This window comes from Oryzias melastigma, linkage group LG18 (assembly GCF_002922805.2).
Source record: "Oryzias melastigma strain HK-1 linkage group LG18, ASM292280v2, whole genome shotgun sequence".
Taxonomy (NCBI): Eukaryota; Metazoa; Chordata; class Actinopteri; order Beloniformes; family Adrianichthyidae; genus Oryzias; species Oryzias melastigma.
In genome coordinates, this window is record NC_050529.1 from 4119752 (window position 1) to 4139552 (window position 19801).

The following is a 19801-nucleotide window of genomic DNA, read 5'->3' on the forward strand; positions in this document are numbered from 1 at the left end:
TTTTATTGTCTTTAGACTTTTATTTTTAAAGATATTAAATTAGATTCCTGAGTTTCTGCTTTTTTTTTTTACATTTTAATTTATATTTCTATCTTTTTCAAACAAGTATAGTGACAACAAATTATTCGTTTGAAGAACAATTTTTTTTGCAACATAATTAAAAATACCAACAAATAAAGAAGCACATTTATTTATTTTCATTTTAACTGGGGTAAGAAATAACAGCTCCACTGACAGAAATACAAGGACTAACAATTTATGAAAATAAAACTGCAAGCAAACAATGGGTATAAACACAATGAAATAACACAGTTATGAAGTCAATATCCCACCTAGTTCTGTGAAATTTGTTCTCCTCCTTTGACCCATCCCCTGAGGGAGAGGTGAGCTGCGGACACAGCCGCGTACAGGAATTATTTAGTGGCTGAACCCCACATTCCAACCCCTATTGATGAGTGTCAAGTGGTGAGGCACTGGGTTCTATTTTTAGAGTTTTTGATATGACTCGGCCGGGATTTGAATTCACGACCTTCCAGGCTCAGGGTGGACACTCTACCACGAGGCCACTGAGCTGGTGGTTTTGGCTACACTTTAAAGTTTGAGACCAAAATACTGCTTGTTTTTACTGAAACAATGAATCAAATGCACTTTAATTGTGGATGAATGCCTGTTTGTCTGTAGGTATGCTAATGTATTATGACTTTTATTTATTACTCATTTTATTTTTGATTTTTATTACTTATGTTAGCACTGTGACTATACATATTTGATGTATTTATTTTATTTTATTCCTAAATTCTTTAATCACAGTTTTATTACTTTAGGAACAGTATGAATAAAGCACTGACCTGTGAGCACGTATACATTTTGTTGTACATGTGACTAATAAATCTATTCTATTCAAATCTGTCTTCTATCTACAAAGTCAGTGGTTCCCTGTAGACAAATGTCTCAGATCCATTAATCTTTTTTTATAAAGCACTTTTCAAACTGAAGACATAAAACATAGTACTTTAGGCAAAAACAAAACAAACACAATAAATACTATAAATATACATGAATTTTTGGTGCATTGGATTTTTTACTTAAGTCTAGCTTATACTTTTTAGTTTTATTTATATATGAAATAAACAAACTGTTTACAAATGAAGTATTGCTTATAGCAGTTATTAAAGGTTCACTATACATTTGTTTTTGGCTCATTTTTAAGTACATACAAATACACGTCTTTGGTTTCTGTTGCTTTCAGTTATGAGTCATTCAAGGTTAGTGAAGGCAGCAGGTCCGACTGGTTCAGTCGAGGCTCTGATGTATTTCCGTCTCTGCAGGTATGAGGATGTGATCAGACTGACTGAGGACTACAGAGGAACAACAAGCTGCTGCTGCTTCTTCTTCCAGAAGTTTCTTCAGTCCATGAATCCTGAAAGTGTGTGACGGTGGAGCAGCAGTGAGTTGAACAGGTGAGAATCTGCAGGTGTCCTCAGCATCTCTGTGGAGTTTGACTGACTGAAGGGCAGAAATGTTTCTCTGGAAATCTGAGAGAGTGAGCAGGAAGACTCCGACGTCTTCTCCTCACAGCTGTGACATCAACCAGATCACAAACTAAATTCATCAAACCGAGACGCCAAACAGCAGCTGAGAGGAGAACTGTCATGGAGGAGGAAGATTTCACCTGGGTGTGCATGTGAGCGTGCACGCCATCTCTGTTTGTTCTAATGCAGGCATGTCAAACATACGGCCCGCGGGCCGGACCCGGCCCATTGGATGATTTAATCCGGCCCGTCATACATTTCTGAGTATGTCAAAAAAAGAAGCGAGTCACTAGCTCATTTCTATCAAAAGTTATGATTTTTTAAAATAAATACAAACCAAATGCTCCCTCCGGCCGCTAGAGGGCAGTAAATGTGTTAAAGAGCTCACGTCCAGCATGCGGCACTGGCACGAGTTAGTACCAGGCGTCCGAAGGCACCGGATCGTCCAGATTTGGATAAATATAAAGACAACATTACAGATTTGCTGCGAGAGTTTGAGCGGAGGTTTCAGGTTTTCAGTGAACTTGAGAACAAATTCGGCTTTTTTCGCTCGCCATTTACAGTGAAGCCTTCTGATGTGCCAGCTGACATTCAGCTCGAGCTTATTGACTTGCAGTGCGATTCCGCTATGAAGGATAAATTTGGGTCCGTGGGATTGGATACGTTTTATCAGTATCTTGTGCCAGGTTACCCCAAATTAACAGCCGTGGCTGCAAAGGTTCTCTCCATGTTTGGGACTACTTATCTTTGTGAACAGGTGTTCTCTGTGATGAACAATAATAAAACAAAGCAGCGCTCAAGGTTAACAAATGAACACTTGAATGACATTGTTAAATGTGCTGCTACTCAGGATTTGACACCTGATATCGACGCACTTGTAAAGGCAAAAAGATGCCAAGTTTCAGGAGCCAGCAGCAGCAAGTAGACTGCAGGAGTGCAGTGAGAGAGAGAAAAAAGTGTGATGACATGACATTTGTTTGCACTCATAAATACAGATCATTAAAAATAAGATTAATCTGGTTTCATATTAAAGACAATTAATATTTTGCAGTATATTCTCAGCTTCAGTAGGCCCAGCCTAGTAGTTTGAGCTGATGTAGTCGAATCTTATTGCCCATGCACTGCTAAAACTTTTATTTTGTATTTTTATTTATTGTTATATATTTTTATTTATTATTATTTCAAAGCAGTATGATAATTAAGGCAAAACATTTTTTCATAGCTCCCACTTGAGTTTGTTTAGTGTGGTGAGTTGGTTCAGGTGTAAAACTGCATTCACTCAACTGTTAAAATAAACCAGTTGTTAACACATTCAATGCCAAACATGAAAATCATTTTTTTCTCCATTGTTTGTGAATAAATGTGTTGTGCTTAGAAAAGATCCCTTGTCATCCGTGATTATAATATGTAGGGTAGGCTACAAATTTAGGCTGAATGATAAAGCATAGTACTGAAAAACAAAGCTAAATAGTTGGAGTTGACATTCTTTTACTGATCCGGCCCACCTGAGAACAGAAAGTCTGGATCCGGCCCCAGAGCCAAACTGAGTTTGACATGCCTGGTCTAATGTGTTTCAATGATTTCACAGCTGTGATGTCAACTCCCTGTTTTTCCTTTTGGAGGCGGGGTCACAGGCTGATATCTCTGCTCTGATTGGACGATTGTGGTCTAACAGGTTCAGCTGCCAACAATAGAATCATTGTTTTGCTTATAAAACCAGGAAATGACCTATTTTTATATGTTTGATTGCAGATTAAGATTAAAGTTTATCAGATACCAGAAACAACAACAACAAAATGAAACACAAAAATTGAACAGAAAATTGTGTTAATGTTCCTTGTATGCAAAGAGGAACTATAAACATCACAGAGAGGATCATCTTTTTCATATCCCTCTGCTGAGTGTTTATGTACATGGGGGTGTAGTGGTCAGATCTAGAAGGTTCTGGTTCAAATCCCAGCTGGGACCTTATTGTGTTAAGTATGTGTGGGTTTTATTTCCAGACATTCCAGTTTTCCTTCCCACAGTCCAAAAACAGTCCATCACTGTCACCATGACAGCCTGGCAACCTGTTCAGGGTAAACTCCGCCTTTGCCCTGCAGTAGCTGGATAGGCTCCAGCAACTCAGAACCCTGAACAGGTTTAGAAAACTGTTGGAGAATGTTTGGTAGCATTCTTGCTGTGCGTCTGTTTTCATGATTGATGTGTTCTGGACTACAGGGTTGGTGGTTCATCTCCCACTGATGAAGATGAGACGCTCAGAGGGAGGAGAACCTGCAGGGTCTAGCTGTGTCTTCATGAAGGTCAGAGATGGACTCGAACCCTTCAAGACCGACCACGATCTTCCAAACCAAAAGTAAGACTTTTATTTGTATAAAAACATAAAACAAAACAACATGGATTTCATTATGTGGTTGTGATGTGTTTGCAGAGGTCATCAGCTCACTCCCAGAGAACAGTCTTCAACCTCCAGCTGTGTGTCCATGAGGAGTGATCTGTCCAAAGTCGACAATCCAGACTTCAGCGCTGAAACTAAACCGTCATTCGAAAAGTAAGAAGGTTTCTGCTGTAAACTGAGCTGCAGGAGATTCACTGATCAGGAAGAATTACGTGTGAAAAAAGAGAACTTCTCGGTTTTATTTTTGGCTCAGAGCACAAGACTTAGATCAACATGTTTGTTATTTAAGCCACCAACCTGCAGCACCTGTACAGGTCAACCCCTGGACAAGTGCTGGTGGTTTTTGGGTTGTCTTGTCGCATGTGGGGTAAGAGTATCATTATTACACTTTCATTCATAGAGATTTCCAATTAAATGCATTTTCAAATAAACACCAAAAAATGGTTTATTCAGTTTTATACTGAATATTTGACACAATCCCATTGTAAACTAAAGAGGGAGCTATGGATATAAAAGGAAACACCCTGCCTAACAGTCTTGTACTTCCTTTACTCCCCCTAGTGGTGGAATTGCACATTGCGGTCATTTTTTTAAAGAGCCAGACTTCGCCACAGGAATGGGCAAGAAACTCACACTTTTTTTTTCAACATCCTTATGCTTTTTCTGTTCACAAGTGTTCCAGATTCAACCATCTGGGGGGCTGGATGAGGTCCGTGGGCCTTATGTGTGACACCCTTGCTCTTGTAAAGCCTTAAAACAGGGGTGTCCAGAGTCAGTCCTCGAGGGCCTGTGTCCTACATGTTTTCACCAACCTGCCATCGAAGCTCCTTCATGGCCAAACACACCTGATCCAGGTAATCAGTAGCAGATAAGGCAGGATTTTGGGAAAACCAGCAGGAGGCCGGACCTCGAGGACTGACTTTGGACACTGCTACCTTTAAACCTAACACCTCCCTTAAGGCCCGTTATGGGCTGTCTACAGGTGAAAAATTGCCCTTTGCTTCCCTTTCTGTGTTGTATGTGTTCTCTCTGATGTTTTTCCTCCAGCATCCCAGAAGAAAGGATGTGCATGAACACTATCGCCCTACAGGCTCACCGAGCGCTCTATGACCTTGATGTGATTTACAGGTCTCTTACGTACCGGTACAGGTTCAACCATTTTCCACCCGTGTGGACAGTTGGGACTGAGGCTTTAGTGGTTAACGTTTTGAACCTAAAACCTTTTTGTGTTAGACTTCAGTTGCGCCTGTTCTCATCAATGAAGGCTTTGTTTTAAAGCGCCAGGAAATCCCCTGTGTTTCTCTGAGTGAACAAAGACTTAGTCATTAAGAGGAAGAAAAACTGGAATGCTTGAAATTCAATAAACCAAAGTCAACAACAATATTTTGACAAGAGAAAGAAAACTTTTTTGAGCTGTTGGCACTTTCAACAGCTCCTTTGTACTGGCCATAAGGGTGAACATTTGTAATAAGATGGTGATTAAATGGTAAAAAATGTTCTCTTTATGTTTTGTAAAAAAACATTAATGTTTATGATAGACAGAACAAATCAATCTGACCTCCAATAGAAAAAGACCACTGAGGATGTTAAAATGCTTCTGTGCTCCATTTTTATATGTCAAATATAAGACATACTTACCAGGTTCATGAAAATATAAGTATTTAAGAAGCAAGCTCCGTTTTTTGTGCTGCAAATTACACAAAAGATTTTAGTAACAAACTGTATGTTCTTCAGAGGTCAGCAGCTCACGTCCAGAGAACAGTCTTCAACCTCCAGCTGTGTGTCCATGAAGAGTGATCTTTCCAAAGTCGACAATCCGGACTTCAGCGCAGAATCAAAACCATCGTTCACAAAGTAAGAACGTTTCTGCTGTAAACTGAGTTGCAGCTTTTTCTACTTTCAGTTTTATCAAGATTGTAGAACTTTGATCAGCTACATTGTTTAAAGTTCTATTAATTCTGTGGTTCCTGTGTCTATCGCAGTCTTGTTTTACTCTCAGTGTGTTTCCATTTTTTCTGTAAAACATTTGGTTTTGTGACTGTTCAGTGAGTATTTGTTAGACCTGTTGCTTGTTTTCTTAGCTGATCCCCATCCTGACAGGCTTTGACATCAATAGACTGTGCTCTCTAAAAATACCTGAGTAGACATGAAAAACTGGCCTGACAGTGTTTGGGTTCTGCCAGTAACCCTGTAGAGTCGATGACTTGACATTTAACTGTCAGTCTAAAAAAACCTTCTATGTAAAAACATATTATAAACATTTAATCTGTAGAAAAAACAATTCTTATGAACATCAAATGTATCTAGAGGGAAAACATTATTTGGAACCAGATTGTGGGATGGACCAAATTCCGTTGACTTAGAGAATGCTGACATGCTTTGTGACAAAGCACTTTTTCAAGGAACTGGAGTTATCTTTGTTTATAAATCCACTTCAGTTGGATTTCAGTGCTCTGCTTTCTTCAAAGCTGAGATTTCTTATTTTTTCAGAGGTCAGCACCTCGCTCAGACAGTCCAGCCTGTTTCCATGAGGAGTAACTTGTCAAAAGTGGACAATCCAGACTTCAGTGCTGAAACTCCATCTTTGGACTCAAAGTAAGAGACTGTTTTTGCTGTAAACTGATCTGCATGCGGTTCACTCAGCAGCATAAAGAATGTGTGAGAAACTGACAATGTTTTGGCTTGTGTTGTCTGGAGGCGGAGTCCAATGTTCCTTTTCTGACTACAGAATCTCTGGTACCAACAGGTCGAGCTGGTCTCATTATTTTATAACACAAGGAAGTCACCTTAATGTTTTTTTAACTGAAGAAAGTTTACACAATGACAAAGAAGAAACTGTAATATTTGAAAGGCAGACAATCAAACAGCTACAGACAACTTTATGACACAATTCTTTTAGCTGTTCACCTTAAAACTGTTCCTTCATTGTTGAAATGACCTGTTTGTGTTTGCAGAGGTCAGCAGCTCATCCCCAGAGCCCAGACTTCAACATGTCAGTCCATGAAGAGTGATTTGTCCAAAGTTGACAACCCAGACTTCAGCGCTGAAGCCGGAACCACAGACACCAGGTAACCCTTCAATCTGTGCTGGTGCACTCTTACCTCCAAAGTATTGTTAGTTTGGTTGGAATCACTATCATTCTGTATTTGGGAGTAGGACTTATAGCCTATATACATACTTTTTCCATGACACTGGTCCCTGAGTCAGGCATGATACGGTTGTGCTGAAGATGTTGCATTTGACGGAGTACATAGTGCATCAGTTGTGCCATAAAGAGGTCTACTCGGTGTAAAACCTAAGCTGAAGATCAAGTGGGCTTGTGGTTCCATTACATAATGGCTTGGTAGTGCAATGTATGTCCTGGGATTGGGCAATCAAGGAATTGGGACACACCCAAGACCCAAATTTAGGACTAAATGTCTCCCTGCTTGACACTGTCTGTTTTGGAGTTGGATTGGGGCTTAAACCACCAATATGGTTCCTGTTCTCAGCTGAGACCTCTGCTCTCTTATAGAGTGAACCAAATGCTGAGAGGGAAAAAATCAGTTTGTGATATCTGTGTCCTGTTCCATGGAAAAGCAGTAATAGTTGACCTCATGTCACACTGTCCACTGGAAATTAGAAACCATAAGCAAGAGATGGTGAAAAAGAGTGACTGTTATGAAAGGAGGATCTGAATTTTTCGCTCCTTCATGCCAAACATTGTTTTGGAACTAGTCTTTTCTTCTTCTATCCTTCCTGGAATTGAGCAGAGGTGTTGTTCAAAAACAGCAAAGTACAAACCCTTGCAAGGCTCTTTTATAATTTAAAAAACTGGTATTTCCATGTTAGCACATATGTTAACCCCAAAGTTATTTCACCTTCAGTTATACAGCTGTATATGTAAGCATACTGTGAAGTGTTGTCCTTTTTTTTAAGTTTTTTTTTTTATCAATTAATATCTATACACTTAATGATGAAATGTATGAATATTAAGTTAAATTACTAGCAACTCTCAAATTCAAGGATGGTAGGGTGTTGTTTTGAGTTGGGGCAAGAAGTATTTCCCACAGGCCTTGGTTGGCTCCGGCCTAAAATGATGACGTGGGATCAGTACTCTGGGCCCACAATCTGCTGGAAAGCTGAAAAGGAGGAAGGTGAAATATGGTTTGATTGGCAGTCAAAGGTGACCCCTGGTCATGGAATAAGGCTTTTGAGACCCTCGGGGTGGGAAGGAGTCTGAACTTGTTGAGAAGCACCGGTTGAGAAGTACCAGCTAGATATAGTCGGGTTCACTCCATCCATGAGTTGAGCAGGTCTACCATTGTGGAGTTGTTCTTGGTAAGAGGTGGTGGGCTGGTATGGGCTTACTCATGCACTTGCTCATAGAATCCATCTGGAGTTCAGACAGGTGGACTAGAGGGTGGTATCTCTTTGCCCTAAAGGCAGGAGATAGGTTGCGGATTGTGGTTGTGGCCTAGAGTCGAACAAGAGTTCAGAATACCTGGCCTTCTTGGTGTTTCTCTGAAGGTACCAGAGGGGAACTCTTGTCATTGCCACATGGGCAACAGGCGTTGTGGGAAGGAATTAACTTTTTCTGGTAAAGTACAGAGATGACACAGAAAATCCTTCAATTGAATCTGTTGCACTTTGAGATAAAAGTATTTGTGAACCAGGGACAAACTGAGTAGAAGTGAACTGACAGTAGGACCATGATCACAGGGAAGAGCTAATTCTTTTGCTATATCAAGAAAAAGAAAGACAATTTATTTTCTGTCAGTTTTATAATTTCTGTTGATGACCATGCTCTCTTCCATCTCCGTAGAAAGAGGAAGATTGGTGTCTGTGATGAGGAGCTGCTGTCCTGCTGTTCTTTGTGTCATGATGTTCTGAAGGATCCAGTCTCTACCAGCTGTGGACACTGGTTCTGCAGACGGTGCATCACCTCATACTGGGACCAGTCGGATCCATCAGGACTCTGCTCCTGTCCACAGTGTGGAGAACAATCAAGAAGCAGAGTGGGACTACAGACCATCAGTCAGAACAGAACTGTTCAAGGTAGGACTGAACATCTGTCTGATGATGGACTTATTTTAGGGAACTGAACTTCTGCTGGTGTTGACGAACAGACCTAAATATTTATTTATGTTTTCATTGTGTTATTGACCTTCAGCAGATGTTGGTCTACAGCAACTTTTAGATGAACATCAGATCTGTGTGAAGAGGAGAAATGAGAATACAACTGAAGGAACCGATGACACAGGAAGAGAGACTCACCTCAAAAGGATCTACACTGAGCTCTACATCACAGAGGGACTGAGAGAAACGTGTCATACCGTCCCCAAGATCGCCCATAATGCTCCTATAAGAAACCAGGATATCTTTAAAGCTTTAACTGACCAACATGGATCCATCAGAGTGGTAGTGACAAATGGTGTTGCTGGAGTTGGAAAGACCTTCTCGGTGCAGAAGTTCACTCTGGACTGGGCCGAGGGCTTGGAGAACCAAGACATCAGTGCAGTGATTCCTCTTTCATTCAGGGAGATGAACTTGATCAGAGATGAGCAGCACAGTCTTCTCACTCTCATCCAAGTTTTCTATCCAACCTTCCAGAAGATCACAGCAGAGCAGCTGTCTGTCTGTAAACTTCTCTTCATCTTTGATGGTCTGGATGAAAGCAGACTTTCTCTGGACTTCAACAACAGTCAGGTGGTGTCTGATGTCACTCAGAAGTCATCAATCAATGTTCTTCTGACAAACCTCATCCAGGGACATCTGCTTCCCTCAGCTCTGGTCTGGATCACTTCCAGACCTGCAGCAGCCAATCAGATCCCTCCTTCATGTGTCTCCAGGGTAACAGAAGTACGAGGCTTCACTGACTCCAAGAAGGAGGAGTACTTCAGGAGGAGGTTCAGTGATGAAGATCTGTCCAGCAGAGTCTTCTCCCACATCAAGGCCTCCAAGAGTCTCTTCATCATGTGTGAAGTTCCAGTCTTCTGTTGGATCACTGCTGTGGTTCTGGAGCACATGATGATCATAGAAAAAAGAAAAGACCTTCCCACCACTATGACTGACATGTACTCACACTTCCTGATGGTCCAGACAAAGAGGAAGAAGAACAAATACCATCAGGAACATGAAGAGAATCTACAGGAGCTGACAGAGGCTGACATGGACGTTCTCCTTAAGCTGGGGAGGCTGGCCTTTGAACATCTGGAGAAAGGAAACATCATGTTCTACCAAGAAGACCTGGAGCAGTGTGGTCTGGATGTCAAAGAGGCCTCAGTGTACTCTGGAGTCTGTACCGAGATCTTTAAAAGAGAGTGTGAGATCTTCCACCAACCAGTTTACTGCTTTGTTCATCTGAGCGTTCAGGAGTTTCTGGCTGCAGTTTACATGATGCACTGTTACAACAACAAGAAGACAGAGGTGGTGGAGAACTTCCTGGAGAATCAGATGACAAACTCATCTCCACAAGAAAATTACTTAACCATTGATAAGTTTTTGATCAAAGTTTTGAAGAAATCCATGCATAACCAAACAGGCTGTCTAGATCTGTTTGTTCGCTTCATTCATGGCCTCTCTGTGGAGTCCAACCATAAACTTTTAGGAGGTCTTTTGGGTCAGACAGAGATGAATCCAGGAGCCATCCAGACTGTCATAAATGACCTTAAAGCAATGAAACCCTGCCACCTGTCTCCTGACAGGACCATCAACATCTTCCACTGTCTGATGGAGATGAAGGATCCCTCAGTTAATCAAGAGATCCAAGACTTCCTCAAGTCAGACAAAACCTCAGAAAACATCCTCCCAGATATCCACTGCTCTGCGTTCGCACACATGATGCAGATGTCAGACCAGGTTCTGGAAGAACTGGACCTAAACAAATACAGCACAACACTTCATGGTTATCGGAGGCTGATTCCTGCTGTGAGAAACTGTAAAAAGTTCCGGTAAGATAAATGGTCGTCCAACCATCTACTTTACATATCATATTTGTTTTCTTACATCAATCCTTTTAACACAGGAGATTTAGGGTTTAACAGTAGTTAGGAATGTTTCTAGTGAGTTCTTAAACATGCGTCCCATGGTGAAAATAAATGTAGCATAACTCTTGTCTGTCTCTTTTTCAGGCTCAGGTCAAGATCAGTGATGGATAAACTAAAAGGATGCAAAAAGTGAGTCACTCAATTTAAAATTGTTATTATACATTAATATTGTTTGCTGTTATATAAAGAGAAAAAAACGGAGTTCATTTCTGAATGATGTGTTTTGAGGTCAAGGACTTAAGAACATAAACAAGTCATTTCAGTCAGGATTCCTCCAAAGTGAAGTTACATTTATTTCCTTCAAAAGGAGATGAAAAATCTGCTGGACTGATTTAAAATAGTAATATAATAACATTTCACTGGTGTCAAACACTTGTGTCTACATCCATAACTGACTAATTCTTATCTATATTCGTCGTTCCAGACATTTTACTCTTGAACTCACGGATATTTACTGGGGAATTGTGGCCTCGGCTCTCAAGTCCAACCCATCGCATCTGATAGAACTGGACCTAAGTGAGAACAACCTGCAGGATTCAACGGTGAAAATACTGTGTAATGGGCTGGAGAGTCCCAACTGCAGACTTCAGACTCTGAGGTTGGTACACGTCTTGTTGTTCTTGAGTCTTTTGGAGCATTACTGTTGAGTCGGACCTTTCGTCAGTAAAGCAGTAAATTTAGTTTCTATTTGTTAAAAATCCTAACACAGACATTTTAACTGTAGAAATATTTATTTGGCTTATTTTGACCAATTTCATTCAATGCCGTCATAAGACACCTTCAGACATTTAGACTACGTCTTTAGAAGTTTACATGACGATGATCCAATTGAGACTCATTGAGATAATTAGAATACAATGATTTATTGTTATTAAAAATTATCCCTGTTTTTTCTGTCTTTGACCGTTTTTCATTCAGGTTGGTGGACTGCTCCCTGTCAAAGACCAGCTGTGATCTTCTGGCCTCAGCTCTGAAGTCCAACCCGTCCCACCTGACAGAACTGGATGTGAGGAAGAACAACCTGCAGGATTCAGACCTTCAGCAGCTCTCTGAACTGGTGAAGAGTCCAGACTACAAACTGGAGACTCTGAGGTCAGTGGAGGAAACCAATCTGCAGAACTAACAGACTTGGTGCTGAATCCTGTGAAGGTTTCTCAGCTTTGATTTAGAAAATTATAAATTCATGATCTACCTTCTTTCATTGACAGGTGCCTCTGATGGTGAATCATAGGACAACCTACTGGGAGAAGAAGGGATGACCACACGGTTTAGTTCACATTTAAATGTTACAGTTAAGGGTTTAGGAAACATTGTATGATTCGTGAAATGTTTTGAGACAATTAAAGCGTTCTGGAGCAGCATCTAAGGAAGTTTGGTCAAGCTTCACCCATAACTTTTACAGGAAAATTCAATTTACTTTTTGATATTTTTTAGATTTAAAGGTGTTTATCATGTTTTTGTTTACTGAGATACTGTCTTTTCTTTGAGTCAGATCAACAGTTTATTTGTAAATAATGTGAAAAGCTTTTAGACCAGAATCAGTTGAATCTGTTTCTTTGTATGACGTCTATCTTCTTTTCTCACAAGTGACATCATCTATCCATCTCCTGAACTTTCTGAATCCCTATCGGGGTCACAGGGTTGCTGGAGCCTATCCCAGCTACTGTTGGGCAGAGGCAGGGTTCCTCTTGAACAGGTCGCCAGACTGTCGTATTGCTCAACTGACATCCTGTCTTTCAAATTCGAATTGGTCGGTCCGCTTTAACAGAAATCTACAGGCTGGTCCAATGATTTTTTTGAAGTGGAAGTTAGGGTTTCCTTAAGCGAGGACCTGGATCAGTTGTGCCAAAACAGAGAATATTGGGGAAAAGAAAACAATATTTCACCTTTGTTCATGTAATCTCCATGCTACTTGTTCTACAGCGCTTTGTGTTCTGCGTCCTGGTTGGCTGTAAACCATCGTCAATCCTTCTCTGTGCTGTCTCCTATGTGTTGAGTTTACCAAATCTACATAAATATTTGATCAATAATCCTGAACTGTTGAACTTTGACAGTTTAAAGAAGACAGAAAAGTGTGAACATGTTCATGTATGTCTGTGAAAAGTGTATAAAGTGCATCGCGAGGAGCTCTACAGACATAAGACATCTGTAATCCTACTTTATGGATTTCATCTATCATGGGTTATTTTTAAGATGTAACCCCTGCAAAAAAAAACGAGGGAACCCTGTAGTATTAGAGAGATTACGACAATAAATCAAATGTAATACAAAGTTTTGACTGAAAATGAGTCAAAGCTGAAACTGTCAATAAAAGACTATAAATAGACAAACAGAATGTTGTTTGTACTTTAAGTTTCTTTCATTGTGAACGGAATAAATCTGGTATCATAACTTCTCTGTCGTCATTTTATTTTACATATCAGTGGTTGCAATGTGATTCTCCCTGGTCTAAACACGTCTGATGGTTGAACAGTCTCCAGGAGTTGGTGTATTAGAACCTCGTCCTAACTCTACTCCGTTCCTCCTACAGAGAAGCTGGTTTAGGTTTGAACACTTATGGGCTTCAAACAAGAATAAAACTTTAATTTTAATTTTCTCTGCACTGCTTTACCAAAGAACAACAAGAGATGTAAATTTGTAAAATGAAAACAGGAACTCTACTGTGATTGGTCTAAATTGACAGTTTTATACACAACTTCAATCCTCAATATTTACCACCAACTACTATTGCTGGGTTGATAGAATCGATCTAAGCTTAATAGATCAATAACTGATCCATAAAAGTAGAGATCGATCTAACGCATAAAGCTAAAATCTGCTAGGTTGATGATAACATATAATGGAATTTTACCATAGGACGGGTAATGCTAATGCTCAGTCGCCCAAAACACACATTGCTGAATAAATGAAGATCTTTATAAACTCACAGGCATGAATTTGTCAAAATCTTTTAAGGAAATATATTTTAAAGTTTCCCTTTATTTCTAACATTCAAAAAAGCATCCGGTACAAGAACCTCTGCAACAAAATATAAATAATTAAATGAATTGGAAAAGTTTTGAAAAATGTAAACCAATTCCCAACCTAAATAAAATATATATAACTGGCCTGTTAAAAATGGCTGCCAAAGGTAACATAAAAAACCTATAGGGTAAATCTTATAATTAACCAGTATTATTCACATAGCTGTGTCACTCACAGCTTTGAAGATCTAGAATTAAATCAGTTTGAATCTCATTTTTTAAACATTAAAATGACCTTTGCTATGAGTGACGATGATTTGTTATCTGTACATGCTCAACAAGAGTTATTTAACTAACAAGTTAATGCTTTTTTAAATTGAATTCTGAAACGAAACACCACAGCTGGTCTGTCAAACCAAAGCTCCTATTTATTGGGTTACAGCGCTTCACAGTGGACAGATAAAGAACTGCAGGTGCTTCTTGAAAGACAAAAATGTTTAAAGATTTTCTGCAAAAAATGAAAAGCAAACGGATTAATTTTAAAATGTTCCTTTTAATTCTTATAAGCTTTCAAGATGTTGACAAATTCCTTTTTATTTGTAGATTTTTACTCATTTTTCTATTTTTTGTACATGTGTTTTCATAGAATGAAAAAATAACTTTTGATCATTTTTAACATCTGTACTGCCCCCTACTGGACAGGAGGTCTCCCTATTTTAACAGTAAATTATGTACAACAAAAGAGGCATTCAGCTCTTATCTGTCTGTGCAGCTGATGGACAAGTTAAAAAAAGAAAAAAAAACATCTCTCTTTTCCTTGTGTTCACACTCTGGGGGCGGAGCCACAGGCTGGCATTTCTGCTCTGATTGGACTGTTGTGGCCTGACAGGTTCAGCTGCCAACAATGGAAACTTGTTTTTCTTTTAAAAGCTGGAAATTACCTTTTTTCATTTTAGATTCAAATGCAGGTTAAGATTAAAGTTTTTTTAAGTGTACAAAAATATAGTCAAAACAATAAAAATAAAAATTAAACAAACAATATGTGAACAAAAAAAATGTGTCAATGTTCCTTTTTTGTAAAGAGGAGTTACTCATGGAAAATCATCTCAGGACATCTCAGTTGGATGCTGACTGAGATAACAGAAGAAACAAGAGGACATAAACTTAGACATAAAAGACATAAACTCACAGCAAAATACTTCATGATTTAAAAAGAAGGAACATTGTTGTGACTCAAAGCAGCATTCTGATTTGTCACGCTAAAAGGAAAACTGTGTATGCATTTAACAGGAAGGTGGACGAATCCAGAAAAGGTGTGCATGCTGTCAGTGTTCTCTAAAGGACGGAGAGAATCCAAGGGTTTCTGTCAAGTTAGAAAGAAACTGTGAAAAGAAAGAAAAACATGTTTAAGACCAAAATCTTTTAATATAAGTGGCATCAAAACCATTAGAGGATAGCTGATGGACTAGTGGGGAAGTGCTGGCAAAATCCAGTCTTAATGCCGCAGAACCCAAGAAACTTTTTTCAACTTTTTTCAACTTGACTTTGTGTTTTGTTTGTTCATTTTAGGCAGCACACCCCAAAAAAGTATTAAACAATAATTAAAAAGAAGGAAAAAAAATTGCAAATCCAAACGTAAAACACAGCAGCCAGAAAAGGTTCCCCATTCCTAAATCCAGCCATGGGGAGTATAGATGGTTACAGGTGTGTCACAAGTCCCAGCCAATAACCTGGCTGCACACCTGTGAGGACAAAACAGAAACAAAAATCAACAACGGCAGAGATGACCACAAGAGGGAGACAGAGAGACCTGCTAAACGACCACACAATCTCTTCCCGCTTTGGTTCAGTCTGTTTCCCTTTTGCGTGATTTGATTCACATCTTCATACGAGAAAAGAAACAAATTGACAAGCAAATGAGTAAAAAATAACAAATTAATAACAAACAAAAGTTTTAAAGACAGCAAACTATTTTAGTTCTTATCTTATAGTTTAGTTTTGATAGTTTCAGACATGAATGGTGGTCTTTGTTACCACTTGCCCTGGCTGCTGTGATGCCCCGAGTTCATTGTGCTTGTTGGGCACTCTGTGATTAAATCTAGATATAACTTTCTGGTTTTATTTAAAGACAAAATAAGCTGTACATCAATGCACAAAAGCTTATATCTGCTACTGAAAGTTCACCATGGGTTTGTTTTGGGTTTTTTTCTCAGAACATAAAAGTGAACTTGTATTTAAAATCCCACAGGAAAGTTTCAGTTGCTTCAATTCACGTTCAAAGTTCTTGAGAACAGGCGGTCAGACCGGTTGAGACATGCTTCTGATGTATTTTAGACTCTAAAGGTATGAGGATGTAATCAGGCTCGTTATGACAGTAAGGACTGTAGAGGAACAAGTTTCTTCAATCCATGAACCCCAACAGTGTCCATCCATCCATCTTCCAGACCGCTTTGTCCCATTCGGGGTCGCGGGGGTGCCGGAGCCTAACCCGGCTGCTGATGGGTGAAGGCGGGGTTCATCCTGGACAGGTCGCCAGTCTGTCACAGCCCAACAGTGTCTAAAAAAGTATAAGTAAAACAATGTGTTATAATCTGTTCCTCTGAAGGATTAATTCTTGATTCTATCCTTACTCTCTTTTGGAACAGAACTTCAACATCTTCATCTCTGCCTCTTGTTTCTGCATTAGAGTCTAAAAACAAACAACATGCGGTTCTCACCACAGTCTTCTACACCTTTCCTTTCATTTCTCTCTTTGGTCACGCATCACACCTGAAACCGTCCTCCACCTGTTCCAACCTGCTGCTACACTAACTGTAAAAATAGACTGTTTGACTTCACTAATAAAACGTGAAAAAATAAAATAGAAAGAATATTGTTGTTGCACCGTGAACAAAACAGGTTTTATGTCAGTTTAGACACTTCATTTATACTGCTTATTATTAGTTTAGTTTCATCAAATGATAACAGCTGGTCCGACTGGTTCAGACGAGGCTCTGATGTATTTCCGTCTCTGCAGGTATGAGGATGTGATCAGACTGACTGAGGACTACAGAGGAACAACAAGCTGCTGCTGCTTCTTCTTCCAGAAGTTTCTTCAGTCCATGAATCCTGAAAGTGTGTGACGGTGGAGCAGCAGTGAGTTGAACAGGTGAGAATCTGCAGGTGTCCTCAGCATCTCTGTGGAGTTTGACTGACTGAAGGGCAGAAATGTTTCTCTGGAAATCTGAGAGAGTGAGCAGGAAGACTCCGACGTCTTCTCCTCACAGCTGTGACATCAACCAGATCACAAACTAAATTCATCAAACCGAGACGCCAAACAGCAGCTGAGAGGAGAACTGACATGGAGGAGGAAGATTTCTGCTCCGTGAGCGTGCACAAGCGTGCACGTAATCAGTGTTTGCACCTGAGAGGCTTGATGAGCACACAGCTTTGATTTAATCTCTCTCTCTTCCTGTGTTCATTTCTGATGCTGGAGGTGGGGCCGCAGGCTGACATCTCTGCTCTGATTGGACAGTCGTAGTTTACCAGGTTCAGCTGGTTGTGGATAGAGATTGCAGATACCAGGAAATGAACATTTTCTCAGAAAAATATTTCACGATTAAAAATATGAAAATTATTTTTAATTATCTTTAAAAAGACAAGAGGAAAAAAAGTCTCAACAGTCTGATCTGCTATTGTGAAAGGAGAACGAATCTGCCTGTTCTGTTTAATCAAACAAGAGTAGGGTGACAGAAACTGGAACTGGTGCCAAAGGTAGTGAGTGTTTTCCAAAGAAATAAGACAATCCAAGGGTTTTAGTCAGGCTAGAAGACAACTTTCATAGATGTGATCAAGGCCATAGAAAGTCTTTTAACACGGGATGATCACTAGAGATTAGCTGACAGGCAAGGGTTGACTAAAAAAGTCTTTAATAGATCCAAGGTGAGTGCAGATTGCTTACAGGTTTGTCAGGAATCTTGCCAGTACACCTGTGAGAGGTCAAAAGACTGCACTGACAGACATAACCAGAAGAGGGAGACAAAGAGACATGGACCTGCCATAGCATGACAACGTGACCTCCAACTGTTGTGTTTGTTTGTTAAGTGTGCTTTCCTCTTGTCAATCAATCAATCAATCAATCAGTCAATCAATCAATTTGTAATAGTTAAAACGACATTGGAACAACAGCTTCAGGGCTCCCCACACAGACAACAAAGAACACAAAAATACATTTGAGGCAAGAAAAAGGATGTAACCCTCTGGTATTACTTTAATTTGTTCATTAATTTGTCATAAAATGTGTTCTGATCTTCTTCTAAGCCACATCACCAGATAAACACAGTCTTCTCAAACTAATTCATCACAAAAAAAATGTGTTTTGTGTTTTTAATGTTTTATGTTTTTTTACGTTGGTGTGCCTTTTTCTCAACACATAGGGTTGTGTGTTCCCTCCAAACTTTTGTTTAATTCATCCCCAGAATGTTTAGCCAATAGTGTGGAGGAACATCTATATGTACAATAAAACACGAAGACTTGCATTTTTGTGTGTTGTATTTGTTTAAGAAGACTGTGTTTAGGATGTAAACTCTGTTCACATACTTTTTTTTACTGGTCGATCTTAGAATAGAATAGCTTTATTAATCCCGAAGGAAATTTCAAAGTGGCCAACTGCTTACAATCACCACACACACAAAAATAAATAAAACTCTAAAAAACACTTAAAATCTAACAGTTTAATAGTAAAAATATCAATTTAGATAAATCGAATCAATAAAATACAATAAAATAAATAAAGGATCTTCGTTCCAGCACTCACCTGTGGTCATGAGCTCTGGGTCATGACCAAAAGAACAAGATCCAGACAACAAATGGCTTATATAAGCGTCTTCCAGAGGGTGGCTGGGTACTCCCTCAGAGATAGGGGGGGAGCTCAGTCACCCGGAGAGAGCTCGGAGTAAAGCCGCTTCTCCTCCAAATCCAGAGGAGCCAGTTGACGTGGCTCATGACCATGTACATTTATTGGTGCAATATCTTCTGCTAGATAGTAAAAAGTGAAACATTGGTGGTTGGATGACCAAAAAGATCCATTCTGATCCAAGCTGTACTAGTTAGGAGTCTGGATGTATACATGGTTTCCAAGACTGCAAGGTTGTATCTGATAGTCCTGCTCAGTTTGTCGTGATTCTCAGTCAAAACTCCTGGTTCCTACAGGTGAAGATGGTTTCCACTGAGGAGCAGCAAACCAAAGTGGAGTCTTCAGCATCCAGCTGTGTGTCCATGAGGAGTGACCAGTCCAGAGAACAAAATCCATTCTTCAGTTCTGAAAATGAACAGCAAAGGTCAGACAATTTTCATTTTACTGATCTGAGATAAGACAATAAGGTATTTCCAAGTGCGAACAATCAGTGAACACTGGTTATTTGATTCTAGGAAGGTAGAGACATGATTTAAAATTTGTTTTTTTTTCAACTTAATTTATATGTCAATGATATATCATTTACTTATATTTGTGCATCTTCTACAGTATGTGTCTGGTGTAATTTCCTGATTTTCAGTGGTCAGCAGCTCAAACAGAGAGTCCAGTCTTCAACATCCAGCAGTGTGTCCATGAGGAGTGATCAGTCCAGAGAGCAAAATCCATTCTTCAGTTCTGAAAATGAACAGCAGAGGTGAGACAGTCTCGGTTTTACTGATCTGAGATAAGACAGCAGTTGATACAACAATGGGATTTTCTCAAATGTGAGCTATTCCTCCTCTATTGTTTGTTTCTTGGAAATTAAATATATAATTTAAAAAAAAGAAATACAATTTTGGCCGAAAACTGTATGGAAGAGTTCATTCTTTGTAGTCTAGATTTAAATAATCTATTCTCAACTTTTTTTCTAATTGTTGTTTCCTGGT

The 19801-nt window shown here is 39.5% G+C and overlaps 2 protein-coding genes across 4 annotated transcripts in view; both read left to right on the top strand.

Annotated features, from left to right (window-relative positions):
- Positions 1-1304: 1304 nt before the first annotated feature.
- LOC112139939 (protein NLRC3) lies at positions 1305-13288 on the top strand. Of its 3 annotated transcripts, none has more exons than XM_024262806.2 (12): positions 1305-1460; positions 3753-3888; positions 3964-4083; positions 5665-5784; positions 6421-6525; positions 6885-6998; positions 8735-8967; positions 9083-10862; positions 11043-11087; positions 11383-11556; positions 11877-12050; positions 12167-13288. In XM_024262806.2, the coding sequence occupies exons 2-12, from the start codon at positions 3776-3778 to the stop codon at positions 12174-12176; spliced, it is 2988 nt and encodes a 995-aa protein (XP_024118574.1). In that variant the 5' UTR covers positions 1305-1460; positions 3753-3775; the 3' UTR covers positions 12177-13288. The 3 variants fall into 3 exon arrangements, with proteins under 3 accessions (XP_024118574.1, XP_024118575.1, XP_036072669.1); XM_024262807.2 differs by having other exon boundaries at positions 9086-10862; XM_036216776.1 differs by having other exon boundaries at positions 3753-3835.
- Positions 13289-16943: 3655 nt separating this feature from the next.
- LOC112139940 (protein NLRC3) overlaps positions 16944-19801 on the top strand; it is a 14493-nt gene continuing 11635 nt past the window's right edge. The window contains exons 1-3 of the mRNA XM_024262809.2: positions 16944-17069; positions 19112-19239; positions 19456-19569. Coding sequence (XP_024118577.2) covers positions 19118-19239; positions 19456-19569 — 236 coding nt within the window. The 5' untranslated portion in view covers positions 16944-17069; positions 19112-19117. The remainder of the gene's footprint in view (positions 17070-19111; positions 19240-19455; positions 19570-19801) is intronic.

Coding starts and splice junctions, on each gene's coding strand:
- LOC112139939 (XM_024262806.2), top strand. CDS start 3,776: ATGAAGATGAGACGCTCAGAGGGAGGAGAACCTGCAGGGTCTAGCTGT. Junction 3,889..3,963: donor CACGATCTTCCAAACCAAAA/GTAAGACTTTTA, acceptor ATGTGTTTGCAG/AGGTCATCAGCTCACTCCCA. Junction 11,088..11,382: donor AAACTAAAAGGATGCAAAAA/GTGAGTCACTCA, acceptor TCGTCGTTCCAG/ACATTTTACTCTTGAACTCA.